This window comes from Zootoca vivipara, chromosome 12, assembly GCF_963506605.1.
Source record: "Zootoca vivipara chromosome 12, rZooViv1.1, whole genome shotgun sequence".
NCBI lineage: Eukaryota > Metazoa > Chordata > Lepidosauria > Squamata > Lacertidae > Zootoca > Zootoca vivipara.
In genome coordinates this window covers 8,754,130-8,772,702 of record NC_083287.1, presented here as the reverse complement: position 1 = coordinate 8,772,702, position 18,573 = coordinate 8,754,130, and the positions used below count along the sequence as shown (strand labels likewise).

The window sequence follows — 18,573 nt, the reverse complement described above, 5'->3', positions numbered from 1 at the left end:
CTGCTGGAATTACACTTCCGAGCTGCCAAACCTTTCGGCGGCCGAGGCGAATCGAACTGCAAGGGCGCAGGAACAAGCGCTTGGGCTTGTCGCGTCGTTCCGGAGGAAATTTGGGCCTCTCCCTTCGCCATAGCCAACCCATCCCATTCCACCCCCCCTCCCCATTACGCTTTCGGAACCACGTCGGCTGCGCATGCGTGCTGGCCCTGCTTACTCACCTGCCGCCGGAGCTAGGAGGGAGCCCAGCGAAGAGGCCGGGCGAGGCGGGGAGGGGCGGGGGTGGGCAGCAGGGTCAACGAAAGTGGCGTCAGCGGCCATTACGCCCCTCCTTCTCCACCTCGCGCCGCCTTGAGCAGGGGCGGAGGGGATAGGAGCTGCCGTGAGGGAAACCTGAGGGGAAAAGACGTTACCCGCCTCCGCCGACCCCACCTGGGCCCTGGAAGAAGCCGAGCGCCCGGCGCCGAGGGGGGCTTCCCGCCCGCACATTTCACCTCAGACCGGCCAAGAGCTCTTCTTCCCGCGCTGCCATGTTCAAGAAGCTGAAGCAGAAGATCAGCGAGGAGCAGCAGGCGCCGGCGCCGGCGGCGACGCGGAGTCCCGGCGGCCGAGGCCCCGGCCTGGCCCAGGTAAGGCGGCGGCGGCGGCCTTGCGTTGCTCGACTTCTTTCCCTGCGAGGGTCTGACGTCAAGCGGGAGCGCGCCTCCCGCCCCCTCCCGACCTCCGCTGCCTTTGAGGCTGCTGAGGGAGGCGGGGGCCGCGACGTGTTTGTTTGTTTGTTTGTTAGTGTGTGTGCGTGCGTGCGTGAGGAGGAGGGCTGTCTCTCACCACTGCGGCCTGATTCATGCTCGCACCTCGCTCGCCTCGTTGGGTGCGGGCAGCCGTACTTCCACGCAGGTGCAGCGTACACAGGACAGCAGCCTCCGTGACCTATCCCGAGCCGATAACGTCTCTGACACTCTGTACTTGGGATTTCCCCCCTCCCCAAGTACAGGATGGACCTGAATATTCTGTTTAGGATTGTACCCTAGACCAGTGTTTCTCAACCTTTTTTGGGCCAAGGCACACTTGTTCCATGAAAAATCACGAGGCACACCACCATTAAAAAAGTTAAAAAATTTAACTCTGTGCCGCCCTATATTGACTATATAATTATGACTGTAAGAAACACTTGCCAATTGCCAGGCGCCTCACCTTCTGCAGGTGCTCCTCGCCGAAGAGGCCGCTCACTCCCTCGTAGACGCTGCTGGCTGCCCTCCGGAGGCTGTTCTGCTTGTCTGCCCGCGGCCTCGTGCCGACCAAGCCCCGGGCGCCGCCAGCAAGAGCAGCGAGAGCGAGACAAACAGCAGCAGCAGCACCCGCCGGCCGCCTCTCACGTCCGAGGCCGTGGTGGTGGCTGTTGAGAGCTGCGCTCGCCCCGCATCGTGACTTGGCTGGATTAAGTTCCGGCGGCCGCCAGGCACGTGACAATGCAAATCGCCCTTCTCGTCGCTGCACGTCGCGGCACACCAGCCAGCGTCTCACGGCACACTAGTGCAGCGTTTCTCAACCGCTGTTCCGCGGCACACTAGTGTGCCGCGAGACGCTGGCTGGTGTGCCGCGAGTGCGGCAACGAGAAGGGCGATTTGGGGAGAAGGGCAATCCCCAAAGCGAAGAAGACCTCAGGCCTGGCAGCTAGGCCTCTTCCCCACTCGCACCCCGCGCCGTCTCCTAGCAACCGGCTGTCAGCGGCGCTGATTGGCCGGCGCGGCTCCCGCCGCCATTTTCAAACGGCGCTCTTTTTTTTTTGCCGAGGCAGCCGGGCGGCCCTCCTCCCTCAGCCGCCGCCATTAACCATTCTCGTCCCGGGCTTAAGCGGAGGCGAGTCTGGTCTCGCCCGGCATGGAGAGCGGCCCTCTGGCTGAGAAGCCCCCTCTGAGGAGGAAGGGGAGGCGGCGGCAGCAGCAGCAAGCGGCGAGGCCCGCCGCCGCGGGGGGAGCGCCTGTGAGGCGCAGCGACGGCGGCGCGCTTCTATTCGAGACCACTGGAGGGACCCGGCAGGCCTCCTCCTCCTCAACCGCCTCCTCCTGCGGGTGGTAAGTGCCCCCTCCCACCCCTGCCCTGGGTCCTTAGGGTGAGGGGCGGGTGACGAATAAATTCATGGTAATAGGAATAATAGTAATCAACGAGGGGGGGGCAGGAGGTGTGAGGTGCTGGGGGTGTTGACCCCCTCCCCAACATTATTCGCTTCAAAAGGAGGGGGGCGTAAGAGCCTTCAGCCCCCTACCCGTCACAGGGACGATCCGATTGCATCGCCACCACCACAATCATTATTGATTACAGTACTATTAAACCCCAGGCCCAGTTTTCTCCCCGAAAAGGGGAGGGCGGCACAGAGTTGGTGTGCCTCATGATTTTTTTCATGGAACAAGTGTGCCGTGACCCAAAAAAGGTTGAGAAACACTGCACTAGTGTGCCGCGGAACAGCGGTTGAGAAACGCTGGCCTAGACTTAACAGGTAGTAAGGGGTCTGTCTGTCTGTCTGTCTGTCTGTGTGTGTGTGTGTGTGTGTGTGTGTGTATTTTTTTTTGTGTGTGTATGTATACCACCGGTAAATCTGCCAACCTAGCAGTTCGAAAGCACATCAAAGTGCAAGTAGATAAATAGGTACCGCTACTGCAGGAGGGTTAATGGCGTTACCATGCGCTGCTCTGGTTCGCCAGAAGCGGCTTATTCATGCTGGCCACATGACCTGGAAGCTGTATGCCAGCTCCCTCGGCCACACACACACACACACACACAAATTCATATACATATTACATCTATATAGATATACATGTGTGTGTGTGAGAGAGAGAGAGAGAGAGAATCATAGAATTGTAAAGTTGGAAAAGAACCCAGGGTCATCTAGTCCAACCCCCTGCAATGCAGGAATCTCGACTAGCTCATACATGATAGTTGGCCATCCAACCGCTGCTTAAAAACCTCCAAGGGAGGAGAGTCCACAACCTCTGGTGGGAGTCTGTTCCACAGTTGAACAGGTCTTCCTGTCAGAAAGTTCTTCCTGATATTGAGTTGGAATTTCCCTTCTTGTAACTTGACATCATTGGTTCGGGTCCTAGCCTCAGAGCAGGAGAAGACAAGCTTTCTCCATCCTCTGTGTGACAGCCCTTTAGATAGTTGAAGATGGTTATTTAGTCTCCTGTCAGGCTTCTCTTCACCTGGCTAAACATACCCAATTCTCTCAAACGTATATAAAGCCCTGTTGGTTACAATTATATTTGTGCCTAGTCCATGCCTTAAAGGACCAAACGCAGCACATCCTCTGTCTGCACCTTCTTCTCTTTTCATTTTAAAAATCAGAGCCTGCTAGTAGCACTATATTTCATTCTGTTAGCTCTTTGCTGTACAAAGAGTTCATTCCAGCCCCAAGCCCTTCAAAGACAGAACATCCAGTGCACAGAAATTTCTTTTTACATAGACAATTGCGGAGGATGTCTTGATATAATCTCTGGTGGCAGGAGCAGTGAGTGCTTGAAAGAGGCGGAGCCAGTTGCTGCAATCCCTGCTGGGAATCTGGCAAAGGTGGAGCAGGATATGAAGAACTGTAACTGATTTTGTGGAACAGATTGACATGTTTAGCTTTTCACGTGATTAAGTTCAAAGACATAAAAGAGTAAATATGGGTGTGCTTATAGTGTACTAATTAGGTATTTGTACTAATCAGGTTTTTGTGCTCATTGAACTTTCATTGCAACATTAAGCAGCATACTACATGGTCTATATATGCAGAATAATGAGGTGTTTAAAGTGATGAGATGGGAGACTGGATTACAGAATTGCATCAGTTTCTGGTGGAGAGTACTCTTTTGAATGCTTGTCCATATCTTAAAGATAAATCTCATCCACAATCTTGAAGAATAGCTCATCAGGGAGAGATTTGTGTTGGCCTTTTTGCTACTGTACTGATTTGTAGGGAGCTTTTCCATGTAGGGTTGTATTTAAAATGTGATCACCACTTGCTGTCTGAACTGATACAGTCAGTTCTACTAGCATAATGCATAACCACTTTATTCTGCTGCATGTTGTGTATCTTTAGTAAATTTCTGCCCCATGTTTTAGCAGTGCCCTTGTGGTGACCGAATAAAAAGAAAAAATACAAGCACAATATAGAATAAAACAGTGTAGCTGCAGGAGATAATGATGGCTGATTAAAATAGCATGAACTGATTTTTGAAAGGTTTTAGAAAAGAAAAAGTTTTTTCTTGGTGCCAAAATTACATCATGGAGAGAGAATTCCAGAAGCTGAATCCAAGAAGGCCCTGTCCCTGATTGCCATTCACTTTGCCTCCGAAGCCATGGGCACCTGAAGAATGGCTTCCAACGAAAATTTAAAGCATAGGCGGGTATTTGACAGGATGGGCATTATTTGACAGGATGGATGGCCCATACATCTAGATTGTTACTTGCTGTGTTCCTCTTGAATGAAATTGCTGATCAGTTAGTTTTGGTCTGTTTGGCACTATTTTTTTCAGTTTCAGGGTTATGGCCTAAAATCTTGAAATCCTTATTATTGCAACTTGGTGGCAGGTACCCAAACTAATGGATGCATGTAACACTGCTTATGGTCAGATTGCTTGTGTGTAGGGACTAGCAGTTCTTCATTACTGTTACTTCTTTTGCAGGGATCCTCTGCATCTTCACCATCAACTTCCAGGAGTAGAACATCTTCACTTGAAGAGCAAAATGATGAAGGCACTTTAATACCCAACAGAGAGGTAGGTGGAAACCTGTTGCCTGAAAAAGGGTGCACCCCAAAATAATCAACCACGAGAAAAGTAAAAATAGTACAGCAAAAATCAATGAAACGTTAAGAAAATTACATGTTAAAAATATATTCGTCAAAGGGTAAGTCTATCACACAAATTGTAGAATAGAGGGATTGCAGAGTTGGAAGGGACCTCAAGGGTCATCCAGTCAACCCCCATGTGATGCAGGAATGAAGAAGAGACATAAACAATGCAAGATGATGAGCACCCAAACTTGAGAATAGGATTACACTGTTAAGGGGTTGAAGTACAGGGGCTCCTAAAACAATCTGGAGCTTGTTTTCTCTTTTAATTTTGTATCCTTAGTTTGTTTAAGAGGATGACTATTCCAAGTACAGTACATATTTATCATTTCTGTCTGTATTGCACACCACTCTGAAGGAAATTAACTAATTCTGTTATGGACATTTTATTACTTACCATTGAACAAATAATTTCTTGTGAAGGGGAGAAAAAGTCATGTTTCATTAACACTGTTTCTTAGGGGCCAGGATGGAAGCTGTGAAAGAATGGAGTGTGCAAGTGTGTGATCCACTTGCTGCTGCACATTTTCTTAGTCATGTCTTTACTAGAGGAGTTAGAGAAGAGGGACAGAGCAGGGTGTTGAAACAAGGGAGCAATTCAATTCTTTCCCAATTTCCACTGGAGGGGAGGATGCAACAGAAAAGGGGAAATTCAAGATTGATCAGTGTGCGCACACTTGAGGAAGAATCCTCATTTCTTACATGGGCTGCTGATTATCCTGTCTTTATTCCTGTTCATTTGTAGAGTGACAGTCAAGTTGCCAAACCTTACTTTCATACACTTGATTTTGAATAATTATTAGTGAATAGAGCAAAGGGCAGCTTTTGCTAGTTAGAGTAGAGTCAGTTTATCAGTTTTGTGACTAGCAGTCTGATACCATCAGATTTAGTTAGCAAGCAGACTTTAGTTAAGTCTATATTAATTTGGCAGATGACACATTGCCATCTTTTCTGCAACCCACTATTCTTCTTGACATATTTTTTCTTTTGGCGAATACTGCACAGAACAGGGGTCAGCCTGAATTTAGTATTCAGCATGATTACACATAATTTGTTAGTGCATTCAGCCTTGATGCATATAGCCAGAGCGGTTTAGAATAGCCTTTGCCAGCCTGGTGCTCTTCGGATGCCTTGTGCTACCACCTGCCCCAAACAGATGTGCTGGCTGAGGCTGGCAGGAATTGTAGTTCAAATCTGGAGGGCATTAGGTTGTTGAAAGCTGGTTTATAGACATGTACTATTCCTGAGTTATTGTGTATATTATAGTTGAAAGGTTTGTTTACAACTTACTTTACTAGGTTAGAGAAGTAAAGGGAAAATCCTGTGATTATAACGTCATGTGAGGCTTCCCCTTCTTTTCTCTGCTGCATTTTGCTATGTATATGCACATATTGCTGTCATCATTCATTTAAATAATTTGGAGTGGAATAAAATACATTGGGTAGTGCATGTTTAAAAGTAGATCTTTGCTCGTCATACCTTCCTAAAACATGGATGATAATTAGTGAATTCTTGGAATCATAATTTAGACTATTGCTGTGGTAGTCTGTCATCCAGAGCTCTTTCCCCATTAAGTATTGACTTGTAAATATTGTGACCATCCACATATATGTAGATGATGCTTAAATATGTAGATGATACTTGACAATACATACTTATTTTCATTTTAAAAACTCTAAAATAAGGCTTAACAGTTTCTGTTGTTTATTCTCTCATGTCTGTATACATGCATACATCTTGGCTGGTTTGAGTGCTCTGTTCCACTTTCAGTGTGTCCTACTCAATAACTTTCCTTGGTGCTAGTGATACATACTTTTGCAGTTTTTGTAAGCATTTTGCACAAACATTCTGAATTCAAACTGCAACATGCTTTTGTGTTCCTTCCCTTTACCTTATTACCATGTTTTATTTTTCATTTCCTTGCTTTTTGCAATGAATGACACAGCTGCTAGCTGGGATGATATCAGAGCCTGCTTTTCTTTCTGAGTATACTGTCTTTGCTTTGGATCCCACCAAACGACATAAGCCACAGAGTGAAAGTGTGGTGAGTCCCTGCCCCGTTCTGTCCCTCATAGTGACACCCTGACTTGGACAAGAGGATATTATAGGGAAGAATCAGTGCTTCTTTTGGTTTATAGCCTCACTAAAGCATACTGAGTGCCATATTGCTAACCCTGCACTAAAATTCAGGGCATATTTCTGCTTAATCAAGAGTTAAGCAAACCAAGTTATATTGATAACATCAGCTTAATTTAACATATAAATTAACATTGCTTTGCTTTCAGGCATTAATCACAAAATACCTTTGTAGTATAGGTGATAATTTTAGTGGGTGGTTCTTTTAAATTTTTAAAAAGCTTTGCCATCTTTTTCTTTATAGTAACAGACCTGATCTTAAATTATTATTTTTTGCCTGGTATCCTTGAGAGTATTGAGGAACAATTACCGGTATTTTCTGGTTCTAGTTCTGTGAAGAATAATGTTTTGCACTTGCTCAGAGAGAGGTTACAGAATGAGGACAAGCAGAAGGATGAAGAGTAAGAACATGAGAAATGAAATTGTTGCTCCCTGATGAACAAAGAGTTCCTTTTGCTAATTTGTTCCATATTCTTTTTTGACCCTGTTACAAATGATGGATGATTGAGAATAGAAACCTCCCTTGGAAATTAATCATTCCACCGCGATCCTTATGACACCATCTTCAGTTGGTGCTTCATAAAATTAGAACAAGCAGATGAGGCCAAAATTAGGTTTGGTATTTTAGGCCAGCTTGCTCTGCTGCCTTCTAGTAACTTAACTTCAAATTGCTTAAAAGAACACACTATGATGGTATTTGGACATAGCATCCACAATATTTGCATACTGTTGGAATGAAGTGTGTATAATAGAGGAGAAATGCTTCCCGTAGGTTGCTTTGCCTTTTCATTGTTGAGCTGGTGTCACCTGCAGCGGACAGTTCCATTTTTTAAAAAAATGTTTATAATTGTAAGTAGGCTGTGTATTACATTCTCCCAGGGACATCCATTGATACTATGAAGCCTGTAAGCTCCTTTTTATATTAAAGTTCTTGCATCTGTCTGGGACTAAATTAACTATGCAGCTGAGATGGCACTGAAAACAAGTATTGGCTGGGGCACAGAGGAAGCAAAGTTCATGCAAGCGGTGTGTGTGAGAGAGCTTTGTTCCACATATTTAGATTTAATAAATAAATCACATAATTATCCCAACCTAAATGGATTTTCTCTTATGTAAATCCCATTTTCTTTGACAGAGTTGTTTAAGTAAGCATGTTTAGGATTATGGCCTTATTTTAATTTCCAGTTTGTTTGAGTTACAATTTGTATGTGAGAAGTGCCTTTAAGTAATCACATGACATGGGTCCAGCAGTGGTTGGTGATGAGCTGAGCTGCTTGTTTGGAGTGGCACTTACTTCCCCTCTGCTGCCGCCTTTGCAAATCTATTGGTAAGCTGGTTCAGGGCAGACTGATTCAGTATGAGAATGCCATTGTTTATGCACAAAAGTCCTGAAGCAAACGGGTAGCATTGATTACACCTCAGTGAGTTGCTCATTGCTTTATGTTCTGGGTAGGTTTTGAATTAGTTTAGAATAATGGAATCCCCCTGGCACTTTTTGAGAACACACTACAATAAGGCAGGGATAAGGAAGATGATCCAGCTGGCAGGCCGAATCCAGAACCTCAGCTGGCCACATTGACAGAAGGAAGAGGCTGCCCATCTGTCAATTACCTGACATTATGTGACATCCAGTGATCCAAAATCCAAGCTGTGGGAGCAAGCAGGAGCTAAGAGTGCACACTAAGAGCACTAAGAGTGGAGATAAAATTTGCTTCTCTGATAATAAAAGGTAGCACTACAAGCTTATCTGTTATAGTCTTGACAGTGCTAAAATCTGGGTTAATCCTTTTTGAAGAGCAGGCATAGGCTTATTTCTGATCTTAGTGTTGTCCTTCCAGGCAGATACTTCTCTCAGATCTTAGTGATAATAGCTGTCTTTCTTTTTTGTTAGTCTTGGATAAGAGACCAACCTACTTTGGCTAGTTCACACTTAACACTAAGCCAGACCATGGCTGAGCATGATTGTGTGAGCATGTGAGTATTTATAGCAGAAATTATAGCAGAAGACCTCCTGTGGTCTTCCTACTGCTGTGCTGTGCAAAGTTGAGCCATGGTCTGGCTTAGCATCACATCCAAACCCAGGTTTGTTGTTTTCCTCACTCAGATAAAAGAACAAACCCTGGCTACAGCTTGTAGTTTGTCTGGAAAAAGACAAATGGGGTGGGGCAAGCCGCAAAAAAGTAAGAGAAAAAGTTTAATATTTAATAATAAAAGGACAGTAGAGACAGTATAACCAAGGACTGCACTTCTGATGAAGGATCTGAGAGGTCTAAAATGCACTTGATATTAAACTGAATATGCTTCTAACTCCCAATATATTTCTCTTTGTTTTGCTTATTTTTCTGACAATATAATATTTTAAAATGTGTGGGCTTAGTGAGTTTAAAGCAGAAGAGGGTGCTCTGTAAATAGCAGCCTCCATGCCTTGTATCAAACACTGTTGAGCCCAAGGAGGTTTTGCAGAACAAATTGTGAGATAGGTGGAAGTCAAATAAAAGAAAAAAAAAATTCCAAAAGCCGTTCGGCGTACCTAAAATAGTTTTTTGGATCTTGGCTACTGTGGTTAAACAAAAGGTAGGGTGTGTATAGGAAGTACTAAAAACATTGCATAAAGGTAAAGGGACCCCTGACCATTAGGTCCAGTCGTGGCTGACTCTGGGGTTGTGGCACTCATCTCACATTATTGGCCGAGGGGGCCGGCATTCAGCTTCTGGGTCATGTGGCCAGCATGATAAAGCCACTTCTGGCCAACCAGAGCAGCGCACGGAAATGCCATTTACCTTCCCACTTGGAGCGGTACCTATTTATCTATTTGCACTTTGACGTGCTTTCAAACTGCTAGGTTGGCAGAAGCTGGGGCCGAGCAACGGGAGCTCACCCCGTCACAGGGATTCGAACCACCAATCTTCTGATCAGCAAGCCCTAGGCTCTGTGGTTTAACCCACAGCACCACCTGCATATGCAATAAACATTGCATAGTTTATGCTAAATGTTCATTATAGTAAGTAAACATTTTTATATCTGAAGAATGCTGGGCAACTTGTAACAATCTCTGTAAAATAAGTTTGGATTTGAGAGCAATCACATTAATAGCTTCATTTTGAAAAATCTTTTCACCCTAAAAATGCATTTTCCAAAGAAATGGTTGAAATCACAACATTGAAAAGGTGTAAGTACTAATCTTCATAGTTATTTTAATGGGATTTTTGTGTATTCTGTATAAGACTGATGTTGTTATCAGCAAACTTTATTTCCCCCCATTTAGTTCTACCCTGTCATCTCTGAAGACTTGTATAGGGAATGATAATAATCCAAAGTTGTATGAAGTAGAATGTTTTCATGTAGGGATTTTGCTGGTCATTCAGGAGACCTCAGAATCAGAACCAGACCTGTGCTTGTCAATTAGCTTTTGAGATTCTTCTTAAGGAATACATCTTCTTATAAATTCTCTATATTTTTTATTGTTGTGTTGTTTCAATTTGCATGAATGCATCTTAATAAGCAGTTGCAACGTAAAAGTACTAATTTACTAAAAAAAAGTAGATTGCCATGTATATTTATATACTGCAGAATTGCTACTTAAGACATTGTGTTCTAATTTTTTTCTTGAAATGTTTATTTTTTCAACTTTTAGAATGTATCTAAGCAAGCAACACCCAGCACTAATAATAATGAAAGTGAACCATCTTCCCCACAGGTATGTATGTATATTTGTAGCTATTGACTAACTTCTAGCTTGTGTCTGCAATGTCTTGGTACTAAAGCAGAGACAGCCAAATAAGCATGATGCCTGAGCCTCATAGTGTCTTAGGAAATACATTATTTTTATGCTTCTTCTATTTTACTGTCTCATCAAACTTGCCCAATTCAATATAAGCTATATTTTACCACTTCTGGAAATGATCTGTTTGTTACATAAATAAATCAAAATTTATTCATACACTGATGGAGTACTTGTATTCCATCAAAGAAAATGATTTACTTTTGGAAGTAAATTTATACTGGCAGCGTAACACTTTACATGTGTGCCAGTATGTTTTGTTTGGTGTCTTTTAAGAAAATGTGGTCTAGAAACTCAGGCAACGTCTTGTGTATTTACAGCCTAGTGATGTCCAGTCTTTTGCACAGAAGATTCAGATTCGAGTTCCTTCGATGGAATCATTGTTTCGAAGCCCCTTAAAGGAAACTTTGTTCCGATCCTCTTCTAAAGAGTCTTTAGTACGGACTTCTTCAAGAGATTCACTGAACAAACTGGACTTTGATTCTCCTGGTCCCACATTTGATCCACCATCTGATGTAGAAAGTGAAGCAGAAGAATTGCCCGGAAATGTAGACAGCCTTCCCAAGGAACAGCTGCTGCAGCGGTTGCGCAGGATGGAACGAAGTTTAGGCAGCTACAGAGGAAAATACTCAGAGGTAGGAACATACTTGAGTTTTTTAGTGAGCCATGTGAAAAGCTAATGTGGGAAGAACTAACTGAAGGTGAAACAATCATTCGTTAACAGAAATTTAGGGCATTCCCCACCACCACCCTGCAGCCTCCTTTGTCCTCCCTGTCCCTCAACCCTCTGAAGCAGATTTAGGGTGTGCTTTGATGTATATTAAAAGGTAAAGGGGCCCCTGACCATCAGGTCCAGTCATGTCTGACTCTGGGGTTGCGGCGCTCATCTCGCTCTATAGGCCGAGGGAGCCAGCGTTTGTCCGCAGACAGCTTCCGGGTCATGTGGCCAGCATGACAAAGCTGCATCTGGCGAACCAGAGCAGCGCACGGAAACACCGTTTACCTTCCCGCCGGAGCGGTCCCTATTTATCTACTTGCACTTTGATGTGCTTTTGAACTGCTAGGTGGGCAGGAGCTGGGACCGAGCAACGGGAGCTCACCCCATTGCAGGGATTCGAACCGCTGACCTTCTGATGAGCAAGCCCTAGACTCTGTGGCTTAACTCACAGCGCCACCTGGGTCCCATTGATGTATATTATAGTATAGTAAATTCAAAGTGTGGTGTTGAACATTTTTCATAGGGTATGAGAAACAATAAAGATCAATGACCTGGCTAAAGCACATTGGGTTTCACAGTAAACAGTTTGTATAGAGTTTGTCTTCATTGTCAGCTGTGTTTTACACTTTTCAGCTGGTCACTGCCTATCAAGCTGTGCAAAGAGAAAAGAAAAAACTGCAGGTAAGAAAAAAAAGAAAGGATATTCCCCGAACATTTTTCATAGCCTTTTCTTTTGCCTGGCGACATTTTTAAGGGTGTACTGTAACTTTAAATTGTGCCCAGTATGCAACAGAGAGTCTTTAAATATGGATGTAATCCACATAAGTATTCCTTTCCCCTGATGTGATCATTTCCCTGGAGTCTCCTTCAGTCAAGGCTACCCGAAAACCAGATTCCCTGCAGCCCTAAAGGCTGTTATTTCTGGCCTAAAATTATTTTGCCACTGATCATAGCCCTCACAAAAACCACCTGACCAGAGACAGAGCAGTGATGACAAAGGCGAGTGGGAATTAGAATTGCAGTAATGTGCCTGTCTGTTTTAGGAATTTAGGAATTGTTAATAGGAACAATATTTTGCAAAGCTTGCGGTCTTCAGGAATTAAAGGAGATAGCACAAAATTAAACTGGAGCAAGGATTTCCAAGGAGGGAAATGTTGGAGGGATAAGGAAATTAATTCTAAAGGAATTACAAACTGCTTGGTGCTTAATTTACATCTAGACATTTCAGATTTGTATTTTTGGGGGAAATATAGCTCTTGAACTGGAGCTTGATTTGTAGTGGCAATGCAAAGCAGAAATTGTTGCTCACATGTAGCTTTTATGTGTACAGTATTTAAAAAAATCATCTTTCTCTGTTTGTTTTTAGGGAATATTGAGCCAGAGTCAGGATAAAGCACTTCGCAGAATTGGTGAACTGCGGGAGGTAATACTTAATTCCAGTTGTGCATGTAATCTTACAACAAAAAATCTGAGAATTGAGTTCACGTGATTAGCTATGTGACAGTAATAAAGTGCAGTAATAAAGAGTATTCCAGTGGTCTGCATAGGCCTTATGCAGATTTTTACAAAAAGCAACTACACTAATATCTTAGCGGTAATTCTCAGTGAATGGACACTTTCTGAAAAATTTAGAACACACAGTAGAATAATAATTGAGGCAATCAAAACAAAAACTAGTTTTGGTATATTACAAAAACTAATACATATACCTTGTAAAAGCAAATCAAATCAAATATTTATGGTATAGGTATAGAAAACATAATGTGTAAAATAGTGAAACCACAATGACAAAGAGGCCATTCACTGAATAAGATCACTATGAAAAAAAGCTAACAATAAGGTAAATAATAAATTAAAGTATAACAGCGCAACCCTGGCTTCAAATAAGCTTCTTCTTCTTTCAGGTACAAATAATCTAGTTACTGTTTTCAAAGGTAGTATTGCAATACAAAAACTGGTTAATAATAATAATAATAATAATTATAATTATTATTATTATTATTATTATTTTATTATTTATACCCCGCTCATCTGGCCGGGTTCCCCCAGCCACTCTGGGCGGCTTCCAACAAAATATTAAAATACAGAAATCCATCAAACATTAAAGGTTCCCTAAACAGGGCTGCCTTAAGATGCCTTCTAAAGGTCTGGTAATTGTTATTCTCTTTGACCTCTGGTGGGAGGGCATTCCACAGGGTGGGCGCCACTACCGAGAAGGCCCTCTGCCTGGTTCCCTGTAACTTGGCTTCTCGTAGCGAGGGAACCGCCAGAAGGCCCTCGGCGCTGGATCTCAGTGTCCGGGCAGAACGATGGGGGAGGAGACGCTCCTTCAGGTATACTGGTTAGTGCTTGTCTGTTTAAGGTCAAATATACAATTGTTTAGCCCAGTCTAGTTGGGGTATTATGCATTTTTTGGGGGGAAATTGTAACATGATCTCCCAAATTAATTGCCAGGAGACAGAACTTATGGCCATGAGGAAAGGGAATTTGAAATATGTTTTCCTTGTTATTTCAGATGTATTCCCTAGAATCTAGATTGTACGTCTTGCCATTTTCACAATTAATGTTCATTTAAAGAACCATTTACTTAATTACTCCCCACTACCAATACTGGTTTTATGGCCAGTTATCAGGGATGGTGGGAGTTATAGCCCCACAACAACCAAAGGGCCACGGGTTAGCCACCCCTGCTTTGCAGTGTTAGGGTTATCTCCAATGGTGTCACTGATTTTGACAGTAAGTTTTCAGTCAGCAGAATGGGTAGGGAAGCAGTTTCCTAGAGGTGTACTCTAGGGAAGGGGCAAGAGGCTGAAAAACTCTTCCTCCTCCTTTTTGTGGATGAAAGACTTAGCGTCAGCTGAGATACAATCCTCAGACTCTACAAATACTGCAAAGCCAGAAATCTGTGAGTTGTTGCCTACTTCTATTCATTTTTCTGTTATGTAAATTAAGTTGCCAATCTCTGTTCTACTGTACAAACATTTGTTTGCAACTGCTTAATAAAGATGAAGTGTTCTAGCACATCATTTTGTACGCTAAAGCCCACTAATTTATTGGGACGAAGTACTTGTGAGTGCTGCAGGATTTGCCGCATTGCTTCTTGCAAATGCATATAAATAAATCTACTTTTTATTGTGCTTTCTACCAACTGAAGAACCATTCTTTAAAGAATGATGTGTTCTGTTACTACTTAATAAATGTGAAATAAAAGTAGCAGAGTTAATGCTAGCTTTGCTAAAGGCTACAACACAGACCTCAGTTACGAACACATAAAGGTTATACACAACCGTAACTGGCTATAATAAAATGCATGAACTAATACAGAATGAATAAAGAAATTTTAGTTATAATGTACGTAGGAACAACCTCTGTCAAAGGCGAGGGCTTTTTCCTAAATACAGTGCTTGTATTCAATGGTGCCAGGTTCAGCAAACAAGCACTGTCCTTAGGAAAAAGCCCATCTTGGGCGAAACAGGGAATATACCCGGGAACTTTGTTTTTCCTAAGGACAGTGCTTGTTTGCTGACCCTGGCACTATTGAATACATCTACTGCCATCTCATGGACCTGGGCTCATCACGCCCTTTTCCCAACTGGATCTACGAGTACCTGGTCTATACCTGCTGTACCTCTTCTCTTGGGGTACTCCTTGATTATCTTATTTGTTTGGACTGTGACCCTTAATAACACTTTAAGTTTGGGGTTGTGCCCTCGCCTTTGACAGAGGTTGTTCCTACGTACATTATAACTAAAATTTCTTTATTCATTCTGTATTAGTTCATGCATTTTATTATAGCCAGTTACGGTTGTGTATAAGCTTTGCTAAAGGTCCATGAACATTGGTTATTTGATTTTATCAGGTAACATTGCAATGAGCTGGGATTTTCTGTTTGTTTGAGTGAGCAAATGAACACTTATTCAAAACAGCAGGGGACTCTCTATTGCCTGAACACTTTGCTCTGTTCCAGTGAAGCTGCAGCATCATTTGACATAACTGTAGTAAATGTAGATATTTATAGTTCAGGGTATTTAGAAATCAAAATAATGATCAATGTGTTTAAAATGGGAAAATGACATCAATCACTACATAGAAAAGAGTACCACAGCAGTTGTCAATATTCCTAGCTATTGGTTGACTTCAGGATGTAATCTGCAGTTGAAACTAGTATGACACATTCTGCATGGAAACTGTCGCAGTGATGTCACTGGGTTCCACCTGGTTATGTTCAAGTAGGTTGCCATAGCGTCAGTGAACTCCTAAGGTCAGGAAGTGTGCAAGTGTTAACCAATCTGGTCTGGGGTAATTTTAGGTGGCTGATGTTTTTAGATCAACGATAAGACAAATGATTTTAGGAGATGACTTGGCAAATACAAGAAGATGTCTTCAGATATTGCCAAGGCCTTCCCCAATTCTGTTCAGCAATCCTTGTGGAAGCATGTATAGCAGTTCTGTGCAGCAGTATTTATGCCTTTTAATCCTCCTTTTTGGATTACAAGAAATTGGCCCTCTTTTTTGCCATGTGGAGTTTTTATGCAGGTATGTGTATATTTTGCAAATAGTGACTTGATATTATAACATGGTTTTTAAGCATAGAATCCATAGCATTTCTTTCTATAAACACTCACATTTTATGAGCAATCAGCAAGAAACTAGACCTTCTAGCTATTCTGTTTATCACTTTTTCAGAATGCTGAAAAAGATTTCTCTACAGTCTTGTCAACTAGTCACAGAAAAAATTGGCCTAGCTATGAGTTGTTGTTAGTTTTTTGTGTGTTTACCATCGGCTCGCTGTGCAGGAATTAACAGGTGACATGGGGCTGTTAAAAGGAGAGTTAAAAGGGTGCTTCATAAGTTGGCAACCCTATGAACTTCATTAGGAATTAGTATGAGCTGTTTCACATTTCTCCACTGTTTGAGTGGCAAAAATATTACTGGCTGCAGTCATGAATTTGTCACAAGAAAATCATTACCTATATGCATTATCTGGGAGGGGATTGTAAACATTGAAGTCAAAAGGAAATAAATGCAGAAATTTGCAGTGATAGTTACAATATGAACAGTGGTCATTCACAAAAAGCAAAACGAAATGAAAACCAGTTGTTGATAGTAGAGTCATTCTGGCATTGGTTGTCAACTAACACCATTTCAATTTCTTACCAGACCCTCAACCATACTTAGGGACTACTGTAAGTTGTTTAGGGCTTGAAACACTAATGTGAACACCTTGAAATGGGCCTGGAAACAGGCAACCAGTGAAGCTGCTTCATATGAGTTTTGAATTGAACCTCAGCCAGTAATCCGGCTGTTGTATATTTTAGATCAGCTGAACTTTCCATGTCATCTTCAAGGGCAGCCCCAGGTAGAAGCAGTAATCCAGTCTTGAAGTTATCAGAGCATGGAGTATGTGGCAAGATCTCTGTCCAAAAGGAGCCATAGCGGACAAACTAGACATAGCTGGAAAAAAGCACTCCTAGCTACTGAGGTCGTCTGATGGCAATGCTAGATCCAGGAATGCCCCCAAGCTACAGATCTAATTGTTTCAGGCGAGTGCAACCCTGTCCAGAAAAGGCAACCTCCTGGACTTGAGACCTTAGAACACATCAGACCTCTGTTTTTGCATAATTCATGTTCAGTTCTTCAGCCAACATCCAGCCCATCACTATCTCCAAGCACGGGTTTAGTACTTCACCTTCCTCTCCCAGGTAGGTGTAGAAAAAGTAGAACAAACAGAGACTTGGGTGTTATCTGTGTATTGGTGACAATTCACTCCAAATCTGATTTCAACACACAGCAGTTGCATATAGATATTGAATAGCATGGGGGACAAGATAGAGCCCTGTGGGACACTACAGGAAATCTCCCTGTCTGAATGGAGTGCTTGACCACCCTTCTTACAATGTAGGGATAGCCCCCTGATTAAGCTGTTTTATTATTTTCAATTAGAAATATTTGCAAAATGTATGTTCTATTTAAGGAACTCCAGATGGATCAACAGGCCAAAAAACATCTTCAGGAAGAGTTCGATGCATCTTTAGAAGAAAAGGATCAACTCATCAGTGTCCTGCAGACTCAGGTGTCTATGTTTGATCAATAGAGATGCTTCCAAAGTACCCTGGAAGAACAGTTAGTTGTCTTTTCTTACACACTGAGTGTACTAGCTTTGCCAAGAGATATCATAATCTTTCATTCTGTCTAAATTACCTGTGTTTCATTCTTTCTAAGTCAGTTTCCCAATTGTTTTGTTGAGAGAGGAAAATCGAGGGTGGAGAAAACTGCTGCTTGGTCTGCATTTTGAACCAAAATTTACACTAGCTGGACGAATGCATAGTTGGGGATGTAATTGTCCTTCAGATTTTAAACATATCAGGATCTTACTGTCATAAGCGTGCAGATCTCATGGAGGGGATCTTGAGGAGGAATGGGAGGAGTTGGACCTAGATGTTACTAGGAGAGTCCTAGCAGGATGGGAGAGGTGAAATTTGGGACCCCAAGAAGTGTCTGAAATGGGAAGGGGTGGATCCATGGGAGGGGCCAAGCAGGTTGACAGAGGAGTGTTCCGTCCCTGTGACATCACACCTCTAGTCAGATACCTCCTGCACCCAGTGCTACCTCCTGTCACTCCCCTTAGAGTTGTTCCTCTGCGTCTCAGCTGAGGCCCCCTCTCATCTGACCTTGCCTTCCTCCTCTGCCTGCTTCTGTCTCGCTCTCCAATATGCCTGCAATGGGCCAGCAGCTATTCAGAAGTCTGACATTATGCTGTGGTTCACCTGTCAGCAGTCAAGTGAACATTTTTATTATATGTTAAGAAATGTCAGACAGTAGCTGAATAAACAATTATATTACTTTGTTGTTTTTGCAGGTATCATTACTGAAACAACGATTGCAAAATGGCCAAATAAGTATTGAGTTACCTGATCCAAATGTTCAGACTCAACCACAAGTTCAGAGTCCAACAGAAGATTTAAACACAGAGAATGCTGTGCAACCAGAGAGTCCTGGTAGGTTGGTGTATTAGAAGAAGACTGTAAATATCATGAAAATAAGACATCAGCAATCTTGTGCTTTCATCAATTTCTACTAAATAACTATGTTTCCTAATACAGATTTCCA

The 18,573-nt window shown here is 42.8% G+C and overlaps 1 protein-coding gene across 5 annotated transcripts in view; it reads left to right on the top strand.

The window, feature by feature from the left end:
- Window positions 1-238: 238 nt before the first annotated feature.
- GOLGA4 (golgin A4) overlaps window positions 239-18,573 on the top strand; it is a 53,702-nt gene continuing 35,367 nt past the window's right edge. For 3 of the 5 annotated variants that reach the window (XM_035128781.2, XM_035128779.2, XM_035128778.2), the window contains exons 1-8: window positions 240-626; window positions 4,662-4,754; window positions 10,599-10,661; window positions 11,066-11,380; window positions 12,097-12,144; window positions 12,830-12,886; window positions 17,438-17,536; window positions 18,323-18,461. In XM_035128781.2, the coding sequence (XP_034984672.2) occupies window positions 528-626; window positions 4,662-4,754; window positions 10,599-10,661; window positions 11,066-11,380; window positions 12,097-12,144; window positions 12,830-12,886; window positions 17,438-17,536; window positions 18,323-18,461 (913 nt within the window). In that variant the 5' untranslated portion in view covers window positions 240-527. The other 2 variants (XM_035128783.2, XM_035128780.2) reach the window with 2 other exon arrangements.